The 18,927-nt window shown below is 50.1% G+C and overlaps 2 protein-coding genes across 2 annotated transcripts; one reads left to right on the top strand and one right to left on the bottom strand.

Annotated features, from left to right (window-relative positions):
• Positions 1–2,935: 2,935 nt before the first annotated feature.
• On the bottom strand, positions 2,936–4,936 carry EMWEY_00025780 (hypothetical protein, conserved; the record flags this gene model as incomplete). Its single annotated transcript, XM_013481110.1, has 1 exon — positions 2,936–4,936. One exon carries the CDS (start codon positions 4,934–4,936, stop codon positions 2,936–2,938), a length of 2,001 nt encoding a protein of 666 aa, XP_013336564.1.
• Positions 4,937–15,013: 10,077 nt separating this feature from the next.
• Positions 15,014–18,519, top strand: EMWEY_00025770 (hypothetical protein, conserved; the record flags this gene model as incomplete). The annotated part of the gene is made up of 4 exons (XM_013481109.1): positions 15,014–16,525; positions 16,862–17,101; positions 17,414–18,104; positions 18,374–18,519. The coding sequence occupies 4 exons, from the start codon at positions 15,014–15,016 to the stop codon at positions 18,517–18,519; spliced, it is 2,589 nt and encodes an 862-aa protein (XP_013336563.1).
• Positions 18,520–18,927: the final 408 nt, after the last annotated feature.

Genomic DNA, 18,927 nt, shown 5'->3' with positions numbered 1-18,927 from the left:
AAAACTGCGGCACACAGTTGAAGCCATACTATCCCGTTTGGTCTTGGCATCGTCCCCGAGCACTCAGCTTTGTCCTACGAAACTTCAGTTGTCTGTGTGCCACTCTTGTGCATCATCGTTAAATGTATCCTATACAGTAGCCAACTGCTACCAGTGGGGATTTCGTGGCATTGAAATGCAGACCTCTTACGTCTTGCGTGAAGGAGTGGCGGCATAGATATCGATCACGGATTGGTCTGCTGTGAGCAACCCATCAAGCTTCTCGGCGTATTCCGTGTTCCTTCAATTCGCTTGCTTGGTAGAGATGCAAATTTAATGTTTTAAGCATGGAATAAGGCTTACACCTTTGTGTCCGCACAGTACATACCATGCAGGAACTCCTGGCGTACTGCATGCGGATGCGAGGTTTACCAGCCCCTGGAAGGAACGAATGTCTGTGTACCACCGTATAACCTACTGCGCACTTCAGAGTACACTATACGATGCATGAAGCAACTATAAAGAAACTAATTTGTGGCGTGTATGCTTTGGGATTGGAGGGCAACTAAAACCGGTTCACTGCGGTGGAGCGAGGACAGTCCGGCAGGCACCTAGGGAACCGTCTATCCGTATACCAACGGTGGCAGTTACTTCCAAACACGCTCCTTTATCAATTTAAACGTGAAAACCACACTAGTAGTAATGGATTATTTGATAAATATTATTCTTATTTAAGATGGGTTCATATCAAGGGGGACTTAGAACAGTTTCCATTCCAGTGGCATGTTCCTGACCGCAGCACCTAGTCCGTGCATGGTTTTGTGGCACAGAGGGCACCTTCTCCTGCGTAGGCAAAATCACGGGAAAGAACCATCCAGTCTGATTTGAGACAAAGAAATACTTAGCACAGTCTTCCGATGTGTAGCGAATGCTTCGAGAATAGCCGAAGCATATGTAGTGAACTGCATGCGGCCCTAGGGGCCATGGAATCGACGCAGTTGTTAGGGAACCTATTCCATGCATAGTATGATAGATATATCCTTTATTTCAGGTAGGCTACGGAAGCTGCTTTGGGGAAGGGAAGGATAGCACATACTCATCGCTAGCAGTACCTGCACTCTCATACCTGTATCGATGATGCTTACCCACTTGGGATTCTGCATGCAACACCACTGCTGTTGCCCACGTCGGGGGTAAATTGTAACAGCAATGGGCAGGCCTTGCCAGCTACTTTATTTGGTCAGCGATGCTTAGAAATTTAACATATCAGCACAGCAAGCATTTCATGCGTCCAGCACTTCAACCCATTCGATTTCGTACCCACTGCACTGCTGCGAACGGCTCCTGAACCAATATTTATTTCCGCTACCTTTGGAAGCAATAAGGATGAGTTTCACTAATAATCGGGGGGACCACAGGAGAGCGTTGTGAGGCACTGCCCGCCTCTGAACACAAACTGCATAGAGCAGGATACTAGTTCCGCTCAGGATTCTCTATAGTTTCCAAGAGTCTCCACCTAACACTATAGGGATACTGCCTGCGGTAGCACACACCACAGGGCTTTTGGTAGAGCCCTCAGGCCGTGTTGTCTCTGCAAAGGGCCAGTAGTGACTTCCCGGAGAGCGTCACGGGAGAATGCGAGAGACTGGGTAATCGACCGTTATGGAGCAATTCGTAAGCTATGTACGCGAAGTAGTTTACTGAGTGGTGACCAGTAGACCTCATACAATTTTTATTCAATTATCACTGGCATTTCCAGATTAGGCTGCGTTCAGCACCGTTTCCTCCAGAAAATCCAACAATGGCGAGAGGGTTGCCCAAGCAATCATAGACTAACCTGAGCAGCTCTAGAGAGCGAAGCCACGTGCTACATGCGGGGAGAGAGCCTGCATGTGTGTGCATCCATGAAACATCCTAAACAGCTTAGAGCGTCAGGGGGCGCTAACTGAATGCAGAACAGGCTGTTGGACTGGCAAGGCGGCATGGATTCTTCGCCATCGGATAAAATGCTTTCACAGCTCGAGATGTTTGTTTGCTTCTAAGCTGCAAAGACTATGTTGCCTGCTCTAGCTAGTTGTCAAGGTGCAGACCCGAATTTGCTGGTGCCGTTTGTGGACCTGTCCACACGAGGGAGTTCCTCCTGACTCTCCGCCACCAAAACTATGCAAGCTTTTTCAAAACAAAGACACCTACCGAAAATGCATCTGCCTATCGGCAATCGATGCAACTCCTACTGCGCTGCTCACTACGGAAGTCGTCACCACTGATACACAAGGCAAAACACACGACGCTTTGTTGTGTGTGCCCACAATTAAGTGCTCTGTAAATGCTGGTGCAACGGATGAGATCTAACCTGTTGGATTTATCCACAAAGCATTCCTATGATATCCAGCGGCTAGACGTCGTGTGAGCTGCAGGCATGTATCCAAACCGCTACTGGGCAGCCATAATTATTGCATAGATTCAGCCAGTCACTGCATTCTAGAAACCAATCTCTTCTGAGATATTCATATTCAGAAAACTGTTGTGCACAGGGCACCAAAATCTCGAGGCAACGCAGGAGCCAATCCTGTGTACCCAGGGTGGCATCCGGGGAAGTCAAAAGCAGCATAACTAATGCAATAAATACTAAATGCTCCCGCCGTTTTCCTGACAGTGGCGGTATAGACAAAGAAACAAAGAATGAAATGAAATCCCCATTTGGGGAGACAAACAACAAGGATCTTCGAGGCGTGAAGTGGAGTTGGGCGCTCTTAACAGTCTACATGCAAGGAAGCCTTGATTACAGCGAAAATGAGAAATTGCAAATTACTGCCAAACTGACTGCGTGGCACCCGTCGCTGGCGTTATAGTCAGCTGCATGGGATTTCTAGGGCATCGACGTCACCTAACAGCGCAGGCTCCTGCACGTCCATTGTCGTGTATTTTCCAAGAACAGAAACAGACTCGCCAGATCTCACGGAAGATCTGGTTGGTCCCTCCAGCGACCTTCTGCAAATAGATCTGGTTGGCCCCTCCAGCGACCTTCTGCAAAATCGTTTAATGCGTAGGCATGCTGGCTGACGTTTGCAGCCGCTTTTACTGCCTCCGTTAAATTGCTTGCGTTGTTAGCCATCTTTTTAGCATCGTCAAACTGCAATCGAAGGTCCTCGAAATGCATTCTATTTGGCCCTGTTATAAGAAATTTACTTGAGGAGGCACGGGTGGCGATTTTCACACTAGCTTGGATATCGTCCTCGAGCATGATGTGTAAGTAGCTTTCCAGCACCAACAATACCGCCCGTTTGTTGAGCTCCACAAAAATTGGTAAATACTCTTCCAAATTCTCAAGCAACGATGTGGCATCCTTTAGGTCTTTGGTTTCTCTTAGCTGTGTAGCAATGTTCTGCATGCCTTGATACCGCGAAGCCACCATTTGCTCAATACTGAAAGCTTGGCTGCGGAGGTGCTCGGCTACTGAACTGTTAATATGCTTAGCACTGGCCATCATCGTGCCGTCGCCATGAAGGGCATCCAAACATCTGTTGTGAACAATAGATAAACTAGCAACTATTGAGGCTTTCTGTTCATCTACAATGACCCGGGTTTTTGCGGCTGCACTCTCCAACAGGGCGACGTCGCTGGAACTTAACTCAACCTGCCGCGAAGACAGAGTGTTCGCTGCTTCCCAACAATCGTCCACCAGATCCTGCGCCTCTTTCATTAGTTGCTCGGCCTCCTTAAAAGCAGAAACACCAATCTCTACTGACGTGCTCTCATGGACAGCTTGCTTCGCTCTGCGCATTCCCTGTAGCAGGTCGTTGACCTTGGCAAGTTTCCTTCTAATAGTGTGAATATTGCCAGTGTCTTCCACGGCATGCTCAAGCGTGCTGCTGTTCTCGAAAGACGATTCTAAGTCGTTGGAGACCAAATCAACGTGAGCGTGCACTAGTTCCAGACTTCCCTGAAGGGTCCTAATCCACTCCTCCACATGGTACTTAAGGTGTATCCGTACGCCGGAAATTGCGCAGTCCTTCAAAGTTGCTGCCCTTTCAATCATCTGTCGCTTTCTTTCACCTAGAGATAACAGCCAGTCGAGCTCTGCTGCTGCCGAAATCAACCTATCTTCGTCCCTTTCATCTCTAAATGGGGTCACCATCGAAAGACGGTCCCTAGCACGTGTAAACCGCTGGGAGATATCTATCACACTCTGTTTCAGCGAATGCATATACACGATAAAGGGAAGAACAGTGTCACCCTCGAAAACATGCTTGATTTCGTCCTCCACCCATGTCCCCACTTCTTCCGATTCTAGCACAGAAAAAGAAGGTACCAGGGTGCCGTCATCCGCTAGCGCTGCGGCATGTCGAAGGGCAACCGTGTGAAGCAAGCGCAAGCCCTGCAAACCACTTTTAATGGAGTCTTCAATGCGCTTACTGTCCAACGCCAGTCCTGCAGTGTGTCCCACCACACTGAAAGATTTATGCACACTACTCAAAATGTTCTCAGCTTCACTCGTGCCTATTGCAGCAGCGAGCCGAGATGCCGCTGGCAGGAGCCCTCTCACCGTCTGCAGTCTCCTCATTTCTTCCGACGGATCATTAGCTGTTGTTTCGCTTGCGGTGTCTTCGTCATGCGTTGACGCCTCTCCCCCTGCTGCATTCTTGGAAAGCCCATAGGTTTCTTCGCTCATTGCGCCTCCCACATGAGGCACACTTCGTGTCTTCCCACTAGCACTCACCAGCCAAAAGCCAATGGCCAGAGCAACGAAAGTACCAAAAACTTTTGTGAGCGCTGCTGCGCGAAGGGGCCTGAATTCCAGCTTTGGAGGCGGCACATCGGCAGTGGGCGAGTGGATTGGCATCAAGCCCACCATCAACTGATGATCTATGCGCTCCTCAACTGTGTCAAGTGTCGTCCCAAACAAAGGGTCAGTCTGCGTCTCATGAACCTCCGCTGATTCACTGGTTGATAACATCCCTGCAGAGAGCCACCTGTTTTCAGCTGCAGGAACCGCCATCAGTGCTCCCGTTGCTGGCAAGCATTGCTCGTGCCACAGTAGAAAACATATCCAGAGCACGCCCGCTGTAAACACCCCCCTCATTGTTGATGGCCACCAGCGCACACACCACCACAGAAGAACAATATCATCACAATGGCCTGCGGTGGCACCGGGTTGGGATAACACGTGTATGAAAAGCTGTCTTCAGTGGGGATCTCTGTCGGCTGCAAACTAGATGCCAAACAGAAGATTGGCTTTTCACGTAGAACCAAACTATTCACCGAGTCACGCAACGCCTCGTTTGGCGAAGCAATCCGTGCACCCGATTGTCCTCACTTGCAAGAACTGAACAGCGAAATCGACTCCGTACTGGGCCGGAATCACAGTTATACATGGCGACAAGGAAGAAAATGCAGGACTAGAAAATACAGAAGCATTCGGATTTCGGAAGTAATGGGAAAGCTGTTCATGGAGACGGCACGTGAAGGACGTACGTTGGGGACAGATCGCCAGCCTTGATTAGTGCAGAAAATGCACCCAGCATTATGAGGGGCTGGAAATCTATTGAAAAGCCAAAAAAAAGCAAAGAGCTCAACGCAAAGGAAAAGCAGAAGGCCCTCAGTTGGGAAGGGAAGGGGTGGATGCTTCAAGCCCTGTGCCAACAAGGCTCAAACGAGCATCGATGGGGCTGTGGTGCTGTCGTGAAACGGAGATCTGCACTGCGAATGCTTCCTTCCTTCCAGTTTCACCCCTTCTACTGAATGGATTTACATGTCTTTGCCTATCCGAATGTAGACTGGCAGGTGGACAGATAGATCTAACCCTTAGCACCGGCACTACGTGTGGTGTTGTTTTCAAGTAGTTTGTAAAGCGGGCCCAGGATCCTATCTAGGGACTACTGTAAGCTGTAATGGGGCCAAAATTCTCAAGGCCAAGGTCCGTTAAGTCCAGCTGACATCGATCCCTGAGCTCAGTTGCTCAAGCGCTTGGGGCCGCGGGGGGTTCGTCTGTACCGTGGTATGTGCTTTGATGGGAAGTCTGTGAAGTAGCCATATGAACCCTTACCCACCCCTAGTAAACAACCAATACGCAAGCAAAGATTCCCAGTACTTGTCTACACTGTTCCGGCGTAAATTAACGGAGGCTTGTTCGTGCTTGCTTGTGGGGCTGTCTCGCATATTGAGTTGGGGCAAGGTGTGCTGCAACTCATGGCAGGTCGTCGCTTCCCAGGCAGCCCCAGGATCTTGGGAAGCTCTTGTCGGGGCTCCTGAAGATTGGCGAGAGTGAACAGCTGCATTTCAGTGGCTGGATCCACTGCAGCTTGAAGACCCCGCATCACACTTGCAAGCATCGCACAGTTCAGCGGATGTACGCAAGAACAACGAACCTCACTCACGTAACAGGGCATCGGGCTGCATAGCCCTATGTAGGATAGAATATGCATAACATGTACGTTTGCACATGTCGAACTCTCCCCCAATACTTCTTCACCTTCTTATCAGCCTTTCATTTCTTTTGCAGAATAGAGATCGATCGGGATCTGCCCTCAGCTGCGGAAGCGAACAACCGTTCGGAGCCCCGCCAAGTTGAATCAAGCTGAATTTCTGCATTCAGTCCAACGGAAAATGTTCTTACAACAAACACAGTGCATAGAGAATGCCTCCGACTCAGCCACCCATCTAGATGCGACCACAGCGGTGCGCTGACAGTGGACGAGCGCTTGCCAATCCATCACTTTCTCATTTTCCCCAGTAAGCGCATGAAGCACTAAAGTTGCTATTACAATCTTCGCTGTTTGCGGGGGAGGCATAACAATGGTAGCTATCTCTGTGCAGAGGAATTGTTTTTGCAACACATCGACTACAATTCCGAGCATGCGCTGGTGCGAAGGCTAATTCTATGCTGACAGGGGAAAAGCTGCTTGAACTGGCTATGGTTTTACTTGTTCAGCAACGTGTTGCGTATAACGACTATCGATAGTTTCCCTTACTTAGTCAAAAGTCCAACGGCGAACTCGAAACTTGCGCGTTAGTGGTTCATGGGGGGCTTGTCCAAAAGAGAAAGGCTATTGGCAACCGACTGAGCAGCAGGGAGGAAACTACAAGCTCAAAGGGTTGACTTCTCAGCGAAGGTGGTATACGTCCGCATCAAAGCAAAGGAAAACGCCAAATCCACCTCCCTAACAGAGAAAGAAGGGTGTGGGTTTGGAAAATATTTGGATGTAGAGCCTATGAGTGTTGGGGTACCAACCCTGCCGAATAGGAGAGGAAATGCAGGAGACAAACAAACTCAAAAGTATCACAGAGCAGAGTGCGGGGGAATTTGCTGTATTTTGCACCTCAGGAAGCGGCCTTTTGCGCAGCTTCAGCAACAATAGGCTTTTAGCAGCCTGGGCAATCAACTTTCTCTCTAGATGCTCTAGGCGGTGCGACACATGGAAGAAGCGAGCGGAGAACCAGGTAAAGCATGAGGTCACCCACGGTGCGTAGCAACTGGAACGAAATGCAAGCTAATAATGTCATGTTCAGGCCAATAGAGTCACATGATGGCGTGTGCTGCTTGCGCGAGTTGGCGGTGGGTGTGGGGGAGTGGGTGCATAGTCCTTGCAGTGATTGCCTTAACCCTTACCCCACCCTAGTAGACACATGATACGCAATAAAGGGTGTTCAGCACTTGCCTACAGAGTTCATGCGTAAATTGCCAAAGGCTTTCTCGTGCTTGCTTGTGTGGATGCCTTCCACCTTCAGCTGGGCACCATGCGTTATAACTCATGCCAGGCCACCTACTCCCTGCCATAACGCCTGGAGACATAGGAGAGAGACTAGATCCATTTAGGCAAGTGCCGTAGTAACTACTCTGGCTTCATTGCAGGTCTCAATAGTGCCGCGGTGCAGAGGCAACCAGCCGTGAGCTCCAGTGCACCGTGCTGAATCTCAGGGTGCTACAGATCCCTCATAGAAAGATAAACAAGCCATATTGGTTGTATGCATAGACGCGGTAGATACATGTTGAGACCTTTTGGTTGTGTATAGTTTGTCTAGTAGGACCGAGTGAGGGTGTAAGGTGCCAACATCAGACAGAAGTGCCAACATCGCGAAAACTATGGTGCACTGCTGCAACCCTGGTGTACTGCAAGCCCAATTTCACACGTATGCAGGCAGACTTTAAAACATGCAGTAATGCCGTGGTCAAACTTCTAGAACTTATTGGCCCTCAGGAGTCCGCCGACAAGCAAGTAGAAGACAAATTCCAACTTTAGGCGGTCAAGGCTACACTGGGAGCCCATCATTGAGGCGTCTGCCTCTGAACAAATAAATAACTCCTTCATATTACTCTTATAGCCGGGTCAATAGTTCTTGATAGAGGAAGGAGTTATCCATCTGTTGGACGACGCCGCAGTGCTGGGGACACGGGTCATCCAGCCCCAAGCACTGCCATCTGTGCCTTGTTTTCATGCTATATTCATTGTGGGTGCGGGGCGGTCGGACGCGTGAACCCAGAGGACAATTTTGCGTATCGAAAAACGACAGAAACTTGCCTCCTGGGGATCTTAGATGGCATAAATGTCATAAAAACCAATTTTTAAGGTATCCAAATGCCTCGTCATCTAATTAGTGACCAAATGCCAAATGCCTTATCATCTGATTAGTGACGTGCATGAATGGATTAACGAGATTCCCACTGCACTGCTGTTCGGGGGTCAGGATCTAAATGAGGAATCCAATTGGCTGACCCGCTTATATAAGAACCACCCCTATTGCATATCCTGCATATCCTGATGCGTCGGTGTATAGATCAAAAGGCTTTGCGGTGTCTGGAATCTGTAAAGTGGTATGATCAATCAGTTGTTGTTTGAGTTGCCGCATCGCATCAGTATGAGATTTTGTCCATTCAAAGGGTGTCCCTTGTCGTGTAAGGTCAATAAGAGGCCGAGCTATGATTTCGAATTCCGGACCCATGCGACAGTAGTAAACGGTGTCTAGGAACTGACGGGCTGGAGTCTCATTTTCCAGTACTTCGGGCCACATCCTTATTTCTGTTATCTTATCTGCTGCGGGTTTAATTCGCTCTGCACTGATGGCGTATCCCAAGTATGTAAGTTCCTGCTTGGCAAATTTACACTTTCAAAACTTCGGATAGAAATGGTGTTGTAGTAAAATTACTAACACTTGTCGGAGCAAAGCCAGATGACTGGGTAGATCGGGGCTGTAGATAAGGATCCCGTCTGATGGGGCGTTTTGTACCTTTTGGGAGATGGACGTAAAAGTGCCCTCGCCTCATCCAGTGACATCTGCTATCTGTTTTGCAAGTATATCATAAGCTTGTTCCGCAGGGGCCCGCAGACGTGCTGCTGGAACGTTTTCAATCTGTTTTCTTCTGCTTGGTACGAGCTTGGGTTGGACAGCACCATCTCCCATCTACATATGCATGTAATTTATCAGAGTGGAAGGACCACGCCACCTTACGCTCAGTTAGCCAATCTAGTCCCAATACTAAATCGTATGGTACAGGCCCTACTAAGAAGTGTCCGCACAATCGCACATCGCTACACCACATTATTAGTCCCTTTACTACTCGATCAATTCTTAATTGCACACCGTCGGCCACTGTGAAAATGCACTCCTCTATTGGCCGCAGTATCTTTAGCTGTAGATTATCCACAGTCCTAGGATTGATAAAACTCCTTGATGACCCTGAATCTAATAGTGCCTCGCACTCGTTTCCTTCCACTTTGACCCCTAAAGTGGCAATCGCTCCTGCATTACACAATATTCCTTTAACACTGGAGACTGCCCCGCTGCCTCTCCACCACTGTGAATCTCTATCGTACAAATCGGGTGCATCATTTTCTTGTTTTCCACTGGGCTTGCGTTCTTTCTCAGGGGGCTGTATAACCCCTAAATTACATTGCTCTACTAATGGCTGCTGGGGCTTCTCTGCTAACTTCCGTTCCCGCTTGCTTATCCTTTAACAACAGTTTCCTTTCCCAAGCGGGGGAGACTACTATGGTGTTAGGTCCTGTTGCTACTGCTCACATATTTCCCTTACCATCAGAATGTCGCCTAGTGCGTGCGCCTCCCTGGACGACTAGGCTCGATCGTTTAAACGTCCCTTGTCCTTGACGTCAGCACGTTGTTGTCTCTCTTCGGGCCTCGTTGCTCACGCAGTTCGCATAGTCCCCGGGGAAGGGCAGTCCGGGGCATAATACCCTACGCCTCCACATTTGCGGCACATCTTCCCAGTACGACGTAAAACCTCCTGACGAGAGGGGCATTGCGAAGCTACATGCCCCCTGCCCCTGCACTCGAAACAAACATTTTCCCTAGGTACTAGCCAGTCCGGTAGGTTTCCCCTCTTGCTATTTCGTGGTTCCCTAGGGGACTCCCCTCGAATATGCCCGTGCCGATGGGTCTCCTCCAAATATTGCCTAGTTTGCCTTCGTCGTTTCAATGTCTCATCTCTAGACCCTACAAACTTTTAAAATTCTGTAGGCGTTTCTTCCCAAGTTGTGAATTTGACATGGCTCTCATTTATCATCCTCAGGACGATGTCGTCAGGCATGTTCGCTAAAAATTGTTCACTTGCTGCTCCTGCGGTAAGGGTTCTCCCTTACATAGTACTGCTGAAAACACGGAGGCATCATTTAATGCACTTCCCTTCCCTCTGCTTTCATACAAACGTGAGACTATTTCTTCTCGTTGGACCCCACAGAATCTAGTTAGCATAATACGTTTGATAGCTTCCCAATTGCTGACGGTTTCTCGGGTATGCCATAGGTAGAACCAGTAATTTAATGTTTCTCCGTTCAAATATGTGAGCAGTTCTTCTCCCCTGTCTTCCGTGGATATTCCGGTATACAAAAAGACCAACTCTATATGACGAAGGAAGCACAACATATTCCTACCATTCTCATGTGGAATATTGACGTTAACTTGACGGGCGGGGGTTATCAACGGTGACGACACTGTCAGGAGCCTGACCTACAACTGCCACCCACCAATGTCGTATTTATAGACATATTTTTCCTATATAGTAATAATTCTATTTCTTTTTCAACCAGATCCCTGAAGGGCCCTATCTGGTGCCCGCGTAGTGACTAGGTAGTGCGCTGCGCTGCCGATAGTGGCAGCTGGCGGGGTAAACCAACAAACGTATGGCTTCTACGGTGCTCGATTGTCAAAACCTTTAGCAGCAATAATCCCCATTCTTAATTTCTAATGTCATAATCATACTCGTTATGGTCAACGACCTACTAGAGATCACACTAGAGCCACATTGTAGTGCCTGTGCACTACACCCCCCCGTCTTCCTATAGATTGGGCGCTGATACCCAGCAATGACCGGGGTCAATTCAGATAACAGTTCTTTACTGTATGAACTCACCCCTTCGTTAACAAATGTAATCTAACATGAATTGGAACTTGCAGCATAGACTTTGGAGAATTTGGTTAGTCAGAGGTAATTCTCAGGTAGCCTGGCAGGACGAGATCATAAGCACGCACAGCTTGGGACGGCTGCGCACTACAGCAACTGCCCGCCAGTCCCTTGCCTCCGAAGGTCACGTCAATGAAGCAGCCAGGGCTCATCCACTTGCGGCTCCCACCCCCACAAATACCTCTGAGGCCAGATTGCTCGGAAGCCAGACTCTAAGAGGCAGGCATAGAGCCAGCAACAACAGCAGCTGCGCAAACATCACCAACACCGGCTGCACCACAAGCACTAGTAGAAGCAACACTGCCTACAACAGCGGTAAAGGGTTCAGCGAGGATCCAGAAGTTCTTCAAGATGCACTGGAGAGGTCATTTTCAGTATTTGATGTCATCTATAGGAGCTCACTATCACAGAGCAACTGTAGCAATGCTGTTTCGGCAACAGAGACTGCACAGCCCACAAGCTCAACAATGACAGAACCGAAAGACATCAAGAGAGGCATTTCCCCTACTCCTGCATTGTCGGTTCCCTTCCTCAGCTCAAAAACTCCAGAAGGGCCTGCTGTTCTACTCTCCGTGTTGCGCGACCTTACCAATGCGCGTGTTCGCATGCCAGAGGCTTGGGCGCCGCCTCTGCTGTTACTAATGCAACAGCTACCACTATTGAGTTCGTCGGAAGTGCAAAAAGCAACAGCTTTGCTTGCTGCAGCTGGCTGCCGACCACCGCTGCTTCTCCAGGGCCTGTGTGAAGCTTTCAGCTGGCGCGCAGCAGCGAAGCAGACGGAAGCGAGTCAAACTGTTCTTTTTTTGGATTCTCTAAGACGTATTAGGTAATGTCTTCCCACGTCTCTCTTTCACGCAGGCGTCGGCACCAATGTATCATCGTACCACTTGGCATTTTGTCCTGTCGCTTATTGCATGGTGAACCGAGCAACTTTGGACATGCGATAGTTTGGTACTAGAGTCTGACACTCAGGGTGCCTTTTTTGTGTTTAATAACCTGCCCCAATTCGTGTTTCTGTGCCTCAGCTATCCCCCTCCATCTCTCCGTCGGTTTCCATGCCTTTCTTTGTTCACCACTTTTCTGATCATGAGCCTTTATGCTTTTTGCATTCACCCTTGTGTAGGTGTATCGTGCATCAACTTTCCTCCCCCAGCCTACTGCCCGTTTGTTGTGGTAGCTGCCAGCGCCGCTAGGTTCCTGAATCGTCTGTGGGTCATCAGGTACCTGCCTTGCGTTTCTCACCTGCGTCTTTACTTCGCTTCCCTGGAGAGGAGACGGAAATGTCTGACCGCTGGTGACTTGTTGAAGATTCAGCGATTCGTCGTATGAATGCATGAGATCTGCGCGCATGGCCTTCTCACAGACCTTCCATATGTTCCCTACCTGTTTTGCCGCCAAAATTTTCCGCCCCGACTGATTGTGCTCTCCTCAGTATTGCTGCATGCAGCACTACCCAACGTGACTAGCAGGCAACATGCGGGCAGTCATACATTGGGGGTATCCAAGATTTACACGATAGGCTTGACAACCAAACTCTGAGGCACTAGATTATCAGTTGTTGTGCCCGCGTGCCGCTGTGTCTCAATGCGCATTTCTTAACGTAATGTGCTGCCTCGCACATTGTTACTGCTGCACTATTGTACCTGCACTATTGTACCTTCCGTGCAGTCCAGCGACGAAAAAACGCCAAAAAGCTGCGGTTGATGTGCGCCTCGCTTGCTTGTACCTCAGGACGAGCTTGGCATCCCTACGGACCTCGCCACCTTGCCCTTCTTAGTCTCCGTATTGCCACAGCTTAAACGAAATGCCTCTGCCCTGAAGCCACCCGAAGCAGCAGCTCTGGCAGGTTTGCTTCTGAAGAGGCAAGAACTGGACAGGTCGGTCTTCACATGAGTCAACAACGTAAGCGAGACGGTCTGAGGAAGTCTTGGTGGTTTGCAGTTTCTACTGTGGATTCTCGTGCTTCTGCCTACCGTACGATGTGCTCTGCGCAAACGGATTGCCAAGTAATGAGTCATTATTTGGGGACACCGTACGGCAGGCAGAAGCGTGAGCCTCCACTGTCGAAACAGCACCAAGAGTAGCCAGCAAAGGTGTGCCGTCCAAGAGTGACGACAGAACGACTCCGTAGGCAGGCATGCAACCCTAACCTGCATTTTCGTTGGGTTGATTGGTGCCATGGCTTCAGGGAGATTGCGGAATGCCTTAGCGCTGCAGTATACGAGCACCTCGGAGGGACTTCGTCGTATTTGTTGTTGCAACAGGAGCCTGCCTGCTCGCCGGCAGCACTGCATAGCTCGCAAGAGGAGGGTTCAGACAATATGAAGAGGCAGTATCACCAACAAATGTTTGAGAGGCAGCGGGAACGTCTAGCATCCCCTTCCTCTTTTTCGTGCCTACTTCATTTGGGGAACAGTCTTGCAGCAGCAAACCTCAAGCAGATGCCGCCGGCCTTCTGTTGGGTCAGCCTCGGATGTGTAATCTTGTGTAGCGAACCTGTGCTTCCCGCATCCGTAGGAGTATACTGGCAAGAGCATGTTGTTCCTTTCTGGCAGCACACTGGCAGAGGAGTAGACGCCGATGTGCCAGTAGATCTAGCGGTTGCAAATTGTCGAAGGTATCGAACGACAGAGATTAGAGAGCCAGCCGCTTCTACAGCCATATGCATTGCGCCATGCTCTTTCTGTAGGCCTTAGAAAGGGAGGTAGAGCTTCATTGGGCATCGATGACGCCGGTGGAAGTTTCGGCAACTCTAAAGTAGCTTTCCACATTCATTGTGTATCCCCTTCTTGCACTTTGTGCTACACGCAACCCTGTCGCCCGCATATTCTGAAACTTCGTAGGGAATTTTCGTGTTTTGTGCGACGTTTCTTTCAAAGCAGTTCTGGGCTCGTTAAACAGAGAGCGTGCATCCTAGTGGAGTACTTCGCCTGAGCACGTTTTGTTCTGCCCTTTATGTGGAGCTTTGCTTCCCTGTTTCTTGTTCGCCTTTCTGCAGTCTTCTAGCGAAGATAAAGCACCGGGCGACTTCTCCGCTGAACAAACTTGGGCTGGCTGTGCAGCATAGCCTTCATCTCTATACACCGAATTTGGTAACACTCCCGCTGTGGCACTGTCACACACTAGCTTAGCAGCTTTTGGTCGCTTGCATATGTCCCTTTCCCCTTTCTGTATTTTCTCTTTTCATTTGTTTCTTATGCTGCGCCGCTGTCGGTCCGTGTACCTGCCGAGCTGGTGACACCTCTTTCTCTGTTGTCCAGTAGTTGGGCTTACGACGCCGCATTCGCCTTCGTTTTAGGCTTCAGCGCCTCGATTTGCAGGTGCCAGGCCAACAATACTGAGGCCAGGGCCGTTGCTGGCAATTCATGGGAGCAGGTACTGCCTGCTTGTTTGGTGACAGTAAAACAGGTTTGCTGCAGTGATTGATATGGCAGCTACTCAAGATTTGCACCGGCGCTGTCTTTGCTGCTGTTCTTCGCAGTTATCAGGCTGCATCTCGAGTTTTGATATTTTGCACTACCGCCACAGTTCCCTGCTTTCTTCTCTCTCAGCTTTCATTTTGAACAAACAGATCACATGTAAGTTTCATTGATTTCGCACGGAAGGCCGTTAATGTAGATGATCGTTTTAGTACAACAAATTTCGTTTGCTCCCGTTCCCAATAATATTGTTTTTCTACAGGGGTACTTGCTGTACGCCGCAGCTACTCATGATGGCAAACGATCTCCGGATCATGTGCATCAGTATCCCCGCCCTTCTCCCCGGTTTGTCGGTCAGCTCTCAGCTGTATCTGCAACGATGCCGACAGCGGCGGGAACAACTGCAGCCCCAACAGCGACAGCAGCATCTGCGGATGCTCCCCATCCCAGACGCGGATCGGCACAGCAAAGGCAAGAGCAGATATTGTCATCAGGGTCAGCAGCAGAAGCGCAAACAACAGAGCCACACGCTCTCCATGGGCTGCAATCCCTTCAACGGCTCCCGCATGACGCGCATCTCCCTCCTCCACTTGCCTCTGGACGGTATACTTGCGAGGATAAATTTAACAAGACGGCACTGATTGAGGCAGAGGTGACCCCAAAGCACACACCACGTTGTTTGGCTGTTAGTGGTGGGTTGCTGGAGAACGAGAAGTGTTCCAAAGTAATCAGTGCACAAGAAGTTTCGGCACCAACGACGTCACGCAGGTTGACCGCTATTTCGCACGCAGAGGATGGAACAACTGCGGCAACACTCCCTGTTCGTAGTACCGGCACTCCGTGTGGTGCCGGTGCCAGTATCGATCCGTTTCTTGCCGCTACGCTGCTGCAACACCTGTCTCGTACACAGCATAACAAGGACCCAGAACTGTTGTCTAGGCTGCTAGCATCCGTTTCGGCGGCGACGGCAAACCACGGGCAGCAGCAGCGCAAGCTGCTCCATTCTGAACAAAATAGTTCTCGGCTTCCAGACAGTTCCCGTGTCTCTGTAACAGCAGACTCAGCGAGTAGTGGACTTGACACTAGCGTTGAATCTGCAGTGGTTGTGGCCGGCGCTGAAAAGGAAGTGGTTACAACCGCCGCGAACTCCTCTGAAGCATCACTTGGGGCTGCTGCATCCGCAGCATTTCCAGCCGAGTTAAGCGCTACTGAGGCTACAGTGAGGAATCATCGTGTCTTCCATGTAGGCACCCATGAGCTGCGTGAAAGCTGGGCAACGTATGCTGCAGCGGTGGTCGCTGCAGCAGACGCCCTCTCCCCACGCTGGGGCAGTGCCAAAAAACGCAGCCATTTTGGACCGGTTGCCAAAGCTTCTCGTAAACAAAATCCTGCGGACCACAAGCCCGGGAAAACAAGACTTCGCATTAACACAGCACTGTCGGGAGGGATATCGAAACCTGCAGGATTCACCGTAATTCCAACTGACCAGGACATGATAAGGAGGCTGAAAGAGCAAGGATTTCACAGGGCATTGATGTTCGTGACTTTGCCTTGGCGTGCCTTCGTGTCTCAATTCAGAAAAGTCATAGACCTTGGCACACAACTGCCGACTTCCGCCGGCGGCAATCAGCTACCGCGAAAGAGTCGCGGTACAGGGAACAGCTTTGTGCCGGCAGGTGCAGAGGTTGCTAGAACAAGAACAAAAGGAGAGGTGGGCATTCCCGGTTCCCCCAATGCACTTTCCGTGGCTTGCATTCATTTGTATTGGCAGCGCATCCAACGTTTTTACTTGCGTTATGCTGAAATGCACATGCACGTGTTATTTCTCCAAAATTCCTAGGCCTGCGACCCGCTACCAGCCATCCCACTTCTGCCCGCAGCATTCTCTCACACTTGTGCGTCTTCTTTAGCTACGAAGTGTGTTCTCTGATGCGATTCATGAACATTGATGATGACTCAGCTGCGTTTGGAGTTTAGAACAACTCGTTGGATGTTCGAGGTCTGCGGCCAAAGTACATTGGAAGGGGTACTTGCTTGTATGCGGTAGGCACGTTTGGCACACCTCTATCGCGTCTGGGGCTTTAGTGGACCTCCGGGTCTCTCCAGACTACGGCGCCGCCATCTGCGCCGACTTGTAATGAAGATGAGCACTGCAGTATCTGGAACTCCACATCCTTTAATAGAAGGATCAATGGCGGCCAACGTAGAGGGACTCTGCGGGAAGGATCGGGAAAGGGCAGTTGGAGCTGCACCTGGTGGAAGGAAGAGGAACATTCTCTACGGAAAGGTACAGGTTGTTACTGAATTGTCGTATTGGCTGTATACTCTATTGTTTGCGTCCACCAGCCATCCTCTAAGCACAAGGACATTAGTGTACATTTTAGTACTGGCTAACCTTTAATAGCCCTCGTCAGTTGATATGTAAGTTAGCCTGACTTTTAATTGCACGCTTACCAAAGCGGTGAGTAGAGATGGTGACAGCAAAACGTGCTTCCAGCTGGGAGGATGCTTTGCTTTGGCCTTTCTGCCCGCTGTCCCCTTCCAGTGTGCTGCAGATTCGATGAAACGCTGGGCCTGCTGTCGGCGCGCATTTTTACAGCCATTCCAGGTGGCTTCTCTTTTGTCGCGCCATTCTCTGCCGCCCATTGGTGTCGAGGTGGCGGCATCTGCCGTGACAGACGCTTCTGGAAAGGGGCCTTCGCCTCGACTCACCGAGACGGCATTACCAGAGTGGCAGGTGCAGCACCAACCCGCTTGGCACCCGAAGTTCCCTTTTGGCATTTCATTTGCCGATACTGCAGGAACGCAGGCACTGCTTGTTGACACGGGTCCACTACTTCCTCCTGTTTTGCCCGGAGATGCACCTTCCTCGCTGACGAAGCAGGTGAAACAGCAATATGACAAGAAGATGAGATGTGCAGCGCAGGCGAAAGCTTTTTTGCAGCGGCATCAGCACCGTCGGGAGAACCTGACAACGCGCATTGGTTCTCCGTCTGTTGGCGCATGTACTGCAACTTCAGCAGAAGTAGCAAATCCAGCAACCATTCCGGCGCCTGGACAACCCTCACAATCTCCTCAACTTTCGACACTTCAGGCAGCTTCAGTGATGTGCCCACGGGATTCAGTACCATCAGCTGCCAGGCGGAAGTTAGGATTGACTGCAAAGGAGGAGCAACACAGAAGTCGTCTACTGCATGCCGCAGCAGGTGCTCTGTCTGCAGCAGCTAGTATGAGGGTATTAAGTCTGCGAATTGCGAGACCCTTTGTGGTGCAGCTGCCCTTGCTATGCGGTGAGTACCCACGTGTAGCAGGACATAAACTGGCAGCAGCAAAAGACCTAAATGCGTGCTGCACTGCTGCAGCTGCCGCGTTACAGACACTGGGTTTGCGGTTAGATGAGCCGTTGAACCACATACACTCAGCTAGACGAAGAAGACCGCTCCCGCCCACTCCTGATTTAGCAAGGATGCGAGAAGAAGTTTTGATATCATTGGAGGTGGCTTTCAGGTACGGTTAACAGGCTAGCATAACTGTGAACTGTCGACTGTCTTGCTTATAGAAGTGACGCTGGTGGTGCTGCGGCATGCCTACAATCCAGAACTTCGCACTTATGACTTGCGCATTCAGGAGTCCTCGCTTCCTGACACTCTGGCAACAAGCGGCAGCCGATGCGGCGCCATTCGAGCATGTCTCAACTCAGCATAGACCAGGAGATAAACCGCACGAACGGCTCACGCAGCTGCTGGCTCAAGCAACATATTTGTATTCTGTCGTGTTCCAAGCGCTAGTAAACGATATGCAAATTGAATCAACACCTTCAGCGCTTCTCACTGCGTGGCACCAGCAACAGCAGAGTGCGTTGCAATTCTGCAACATATTAGCGAATGTTATTGCCACGATGGGTGGTTTAGCCATCCATCCTAATTATCTGCCGTCGTTCACCTTCATGTTGAATGCCAGCCGTTGCCTCTTGGCTGGGGTTATCTCGGCACCGTGTGCGCCAGAACATCAGCAGTCGAGACAGCCGCTAATGATGCTTTTGCAGCGAACGGAGAGGGCAATTCTGCAAAAGGTGGAGCAAGCGCTAATAGAAAGATCTGCCTACTCGGAAGA

This window comes from Eimeria maxima, genomic scaffold (assembly GCF_000499605.1).
Source record: "Eimeria maxima Weybridge genomic scaffold, Emw_scaff274, whole genome shotgun sequence".
Classification (NCBI taxonomy): domain Eukaryota; phylum Apicomplexa; class Conoidasida; order Eucoccidiorida; family Eimeriidae; genus Eimeria; species Eimeria maxima.
The sequence above is the reverse complement of the archived record's forward strand: the minus strand, read 5'-3'. Positions and strand labels throughout refer to the sequence as shown.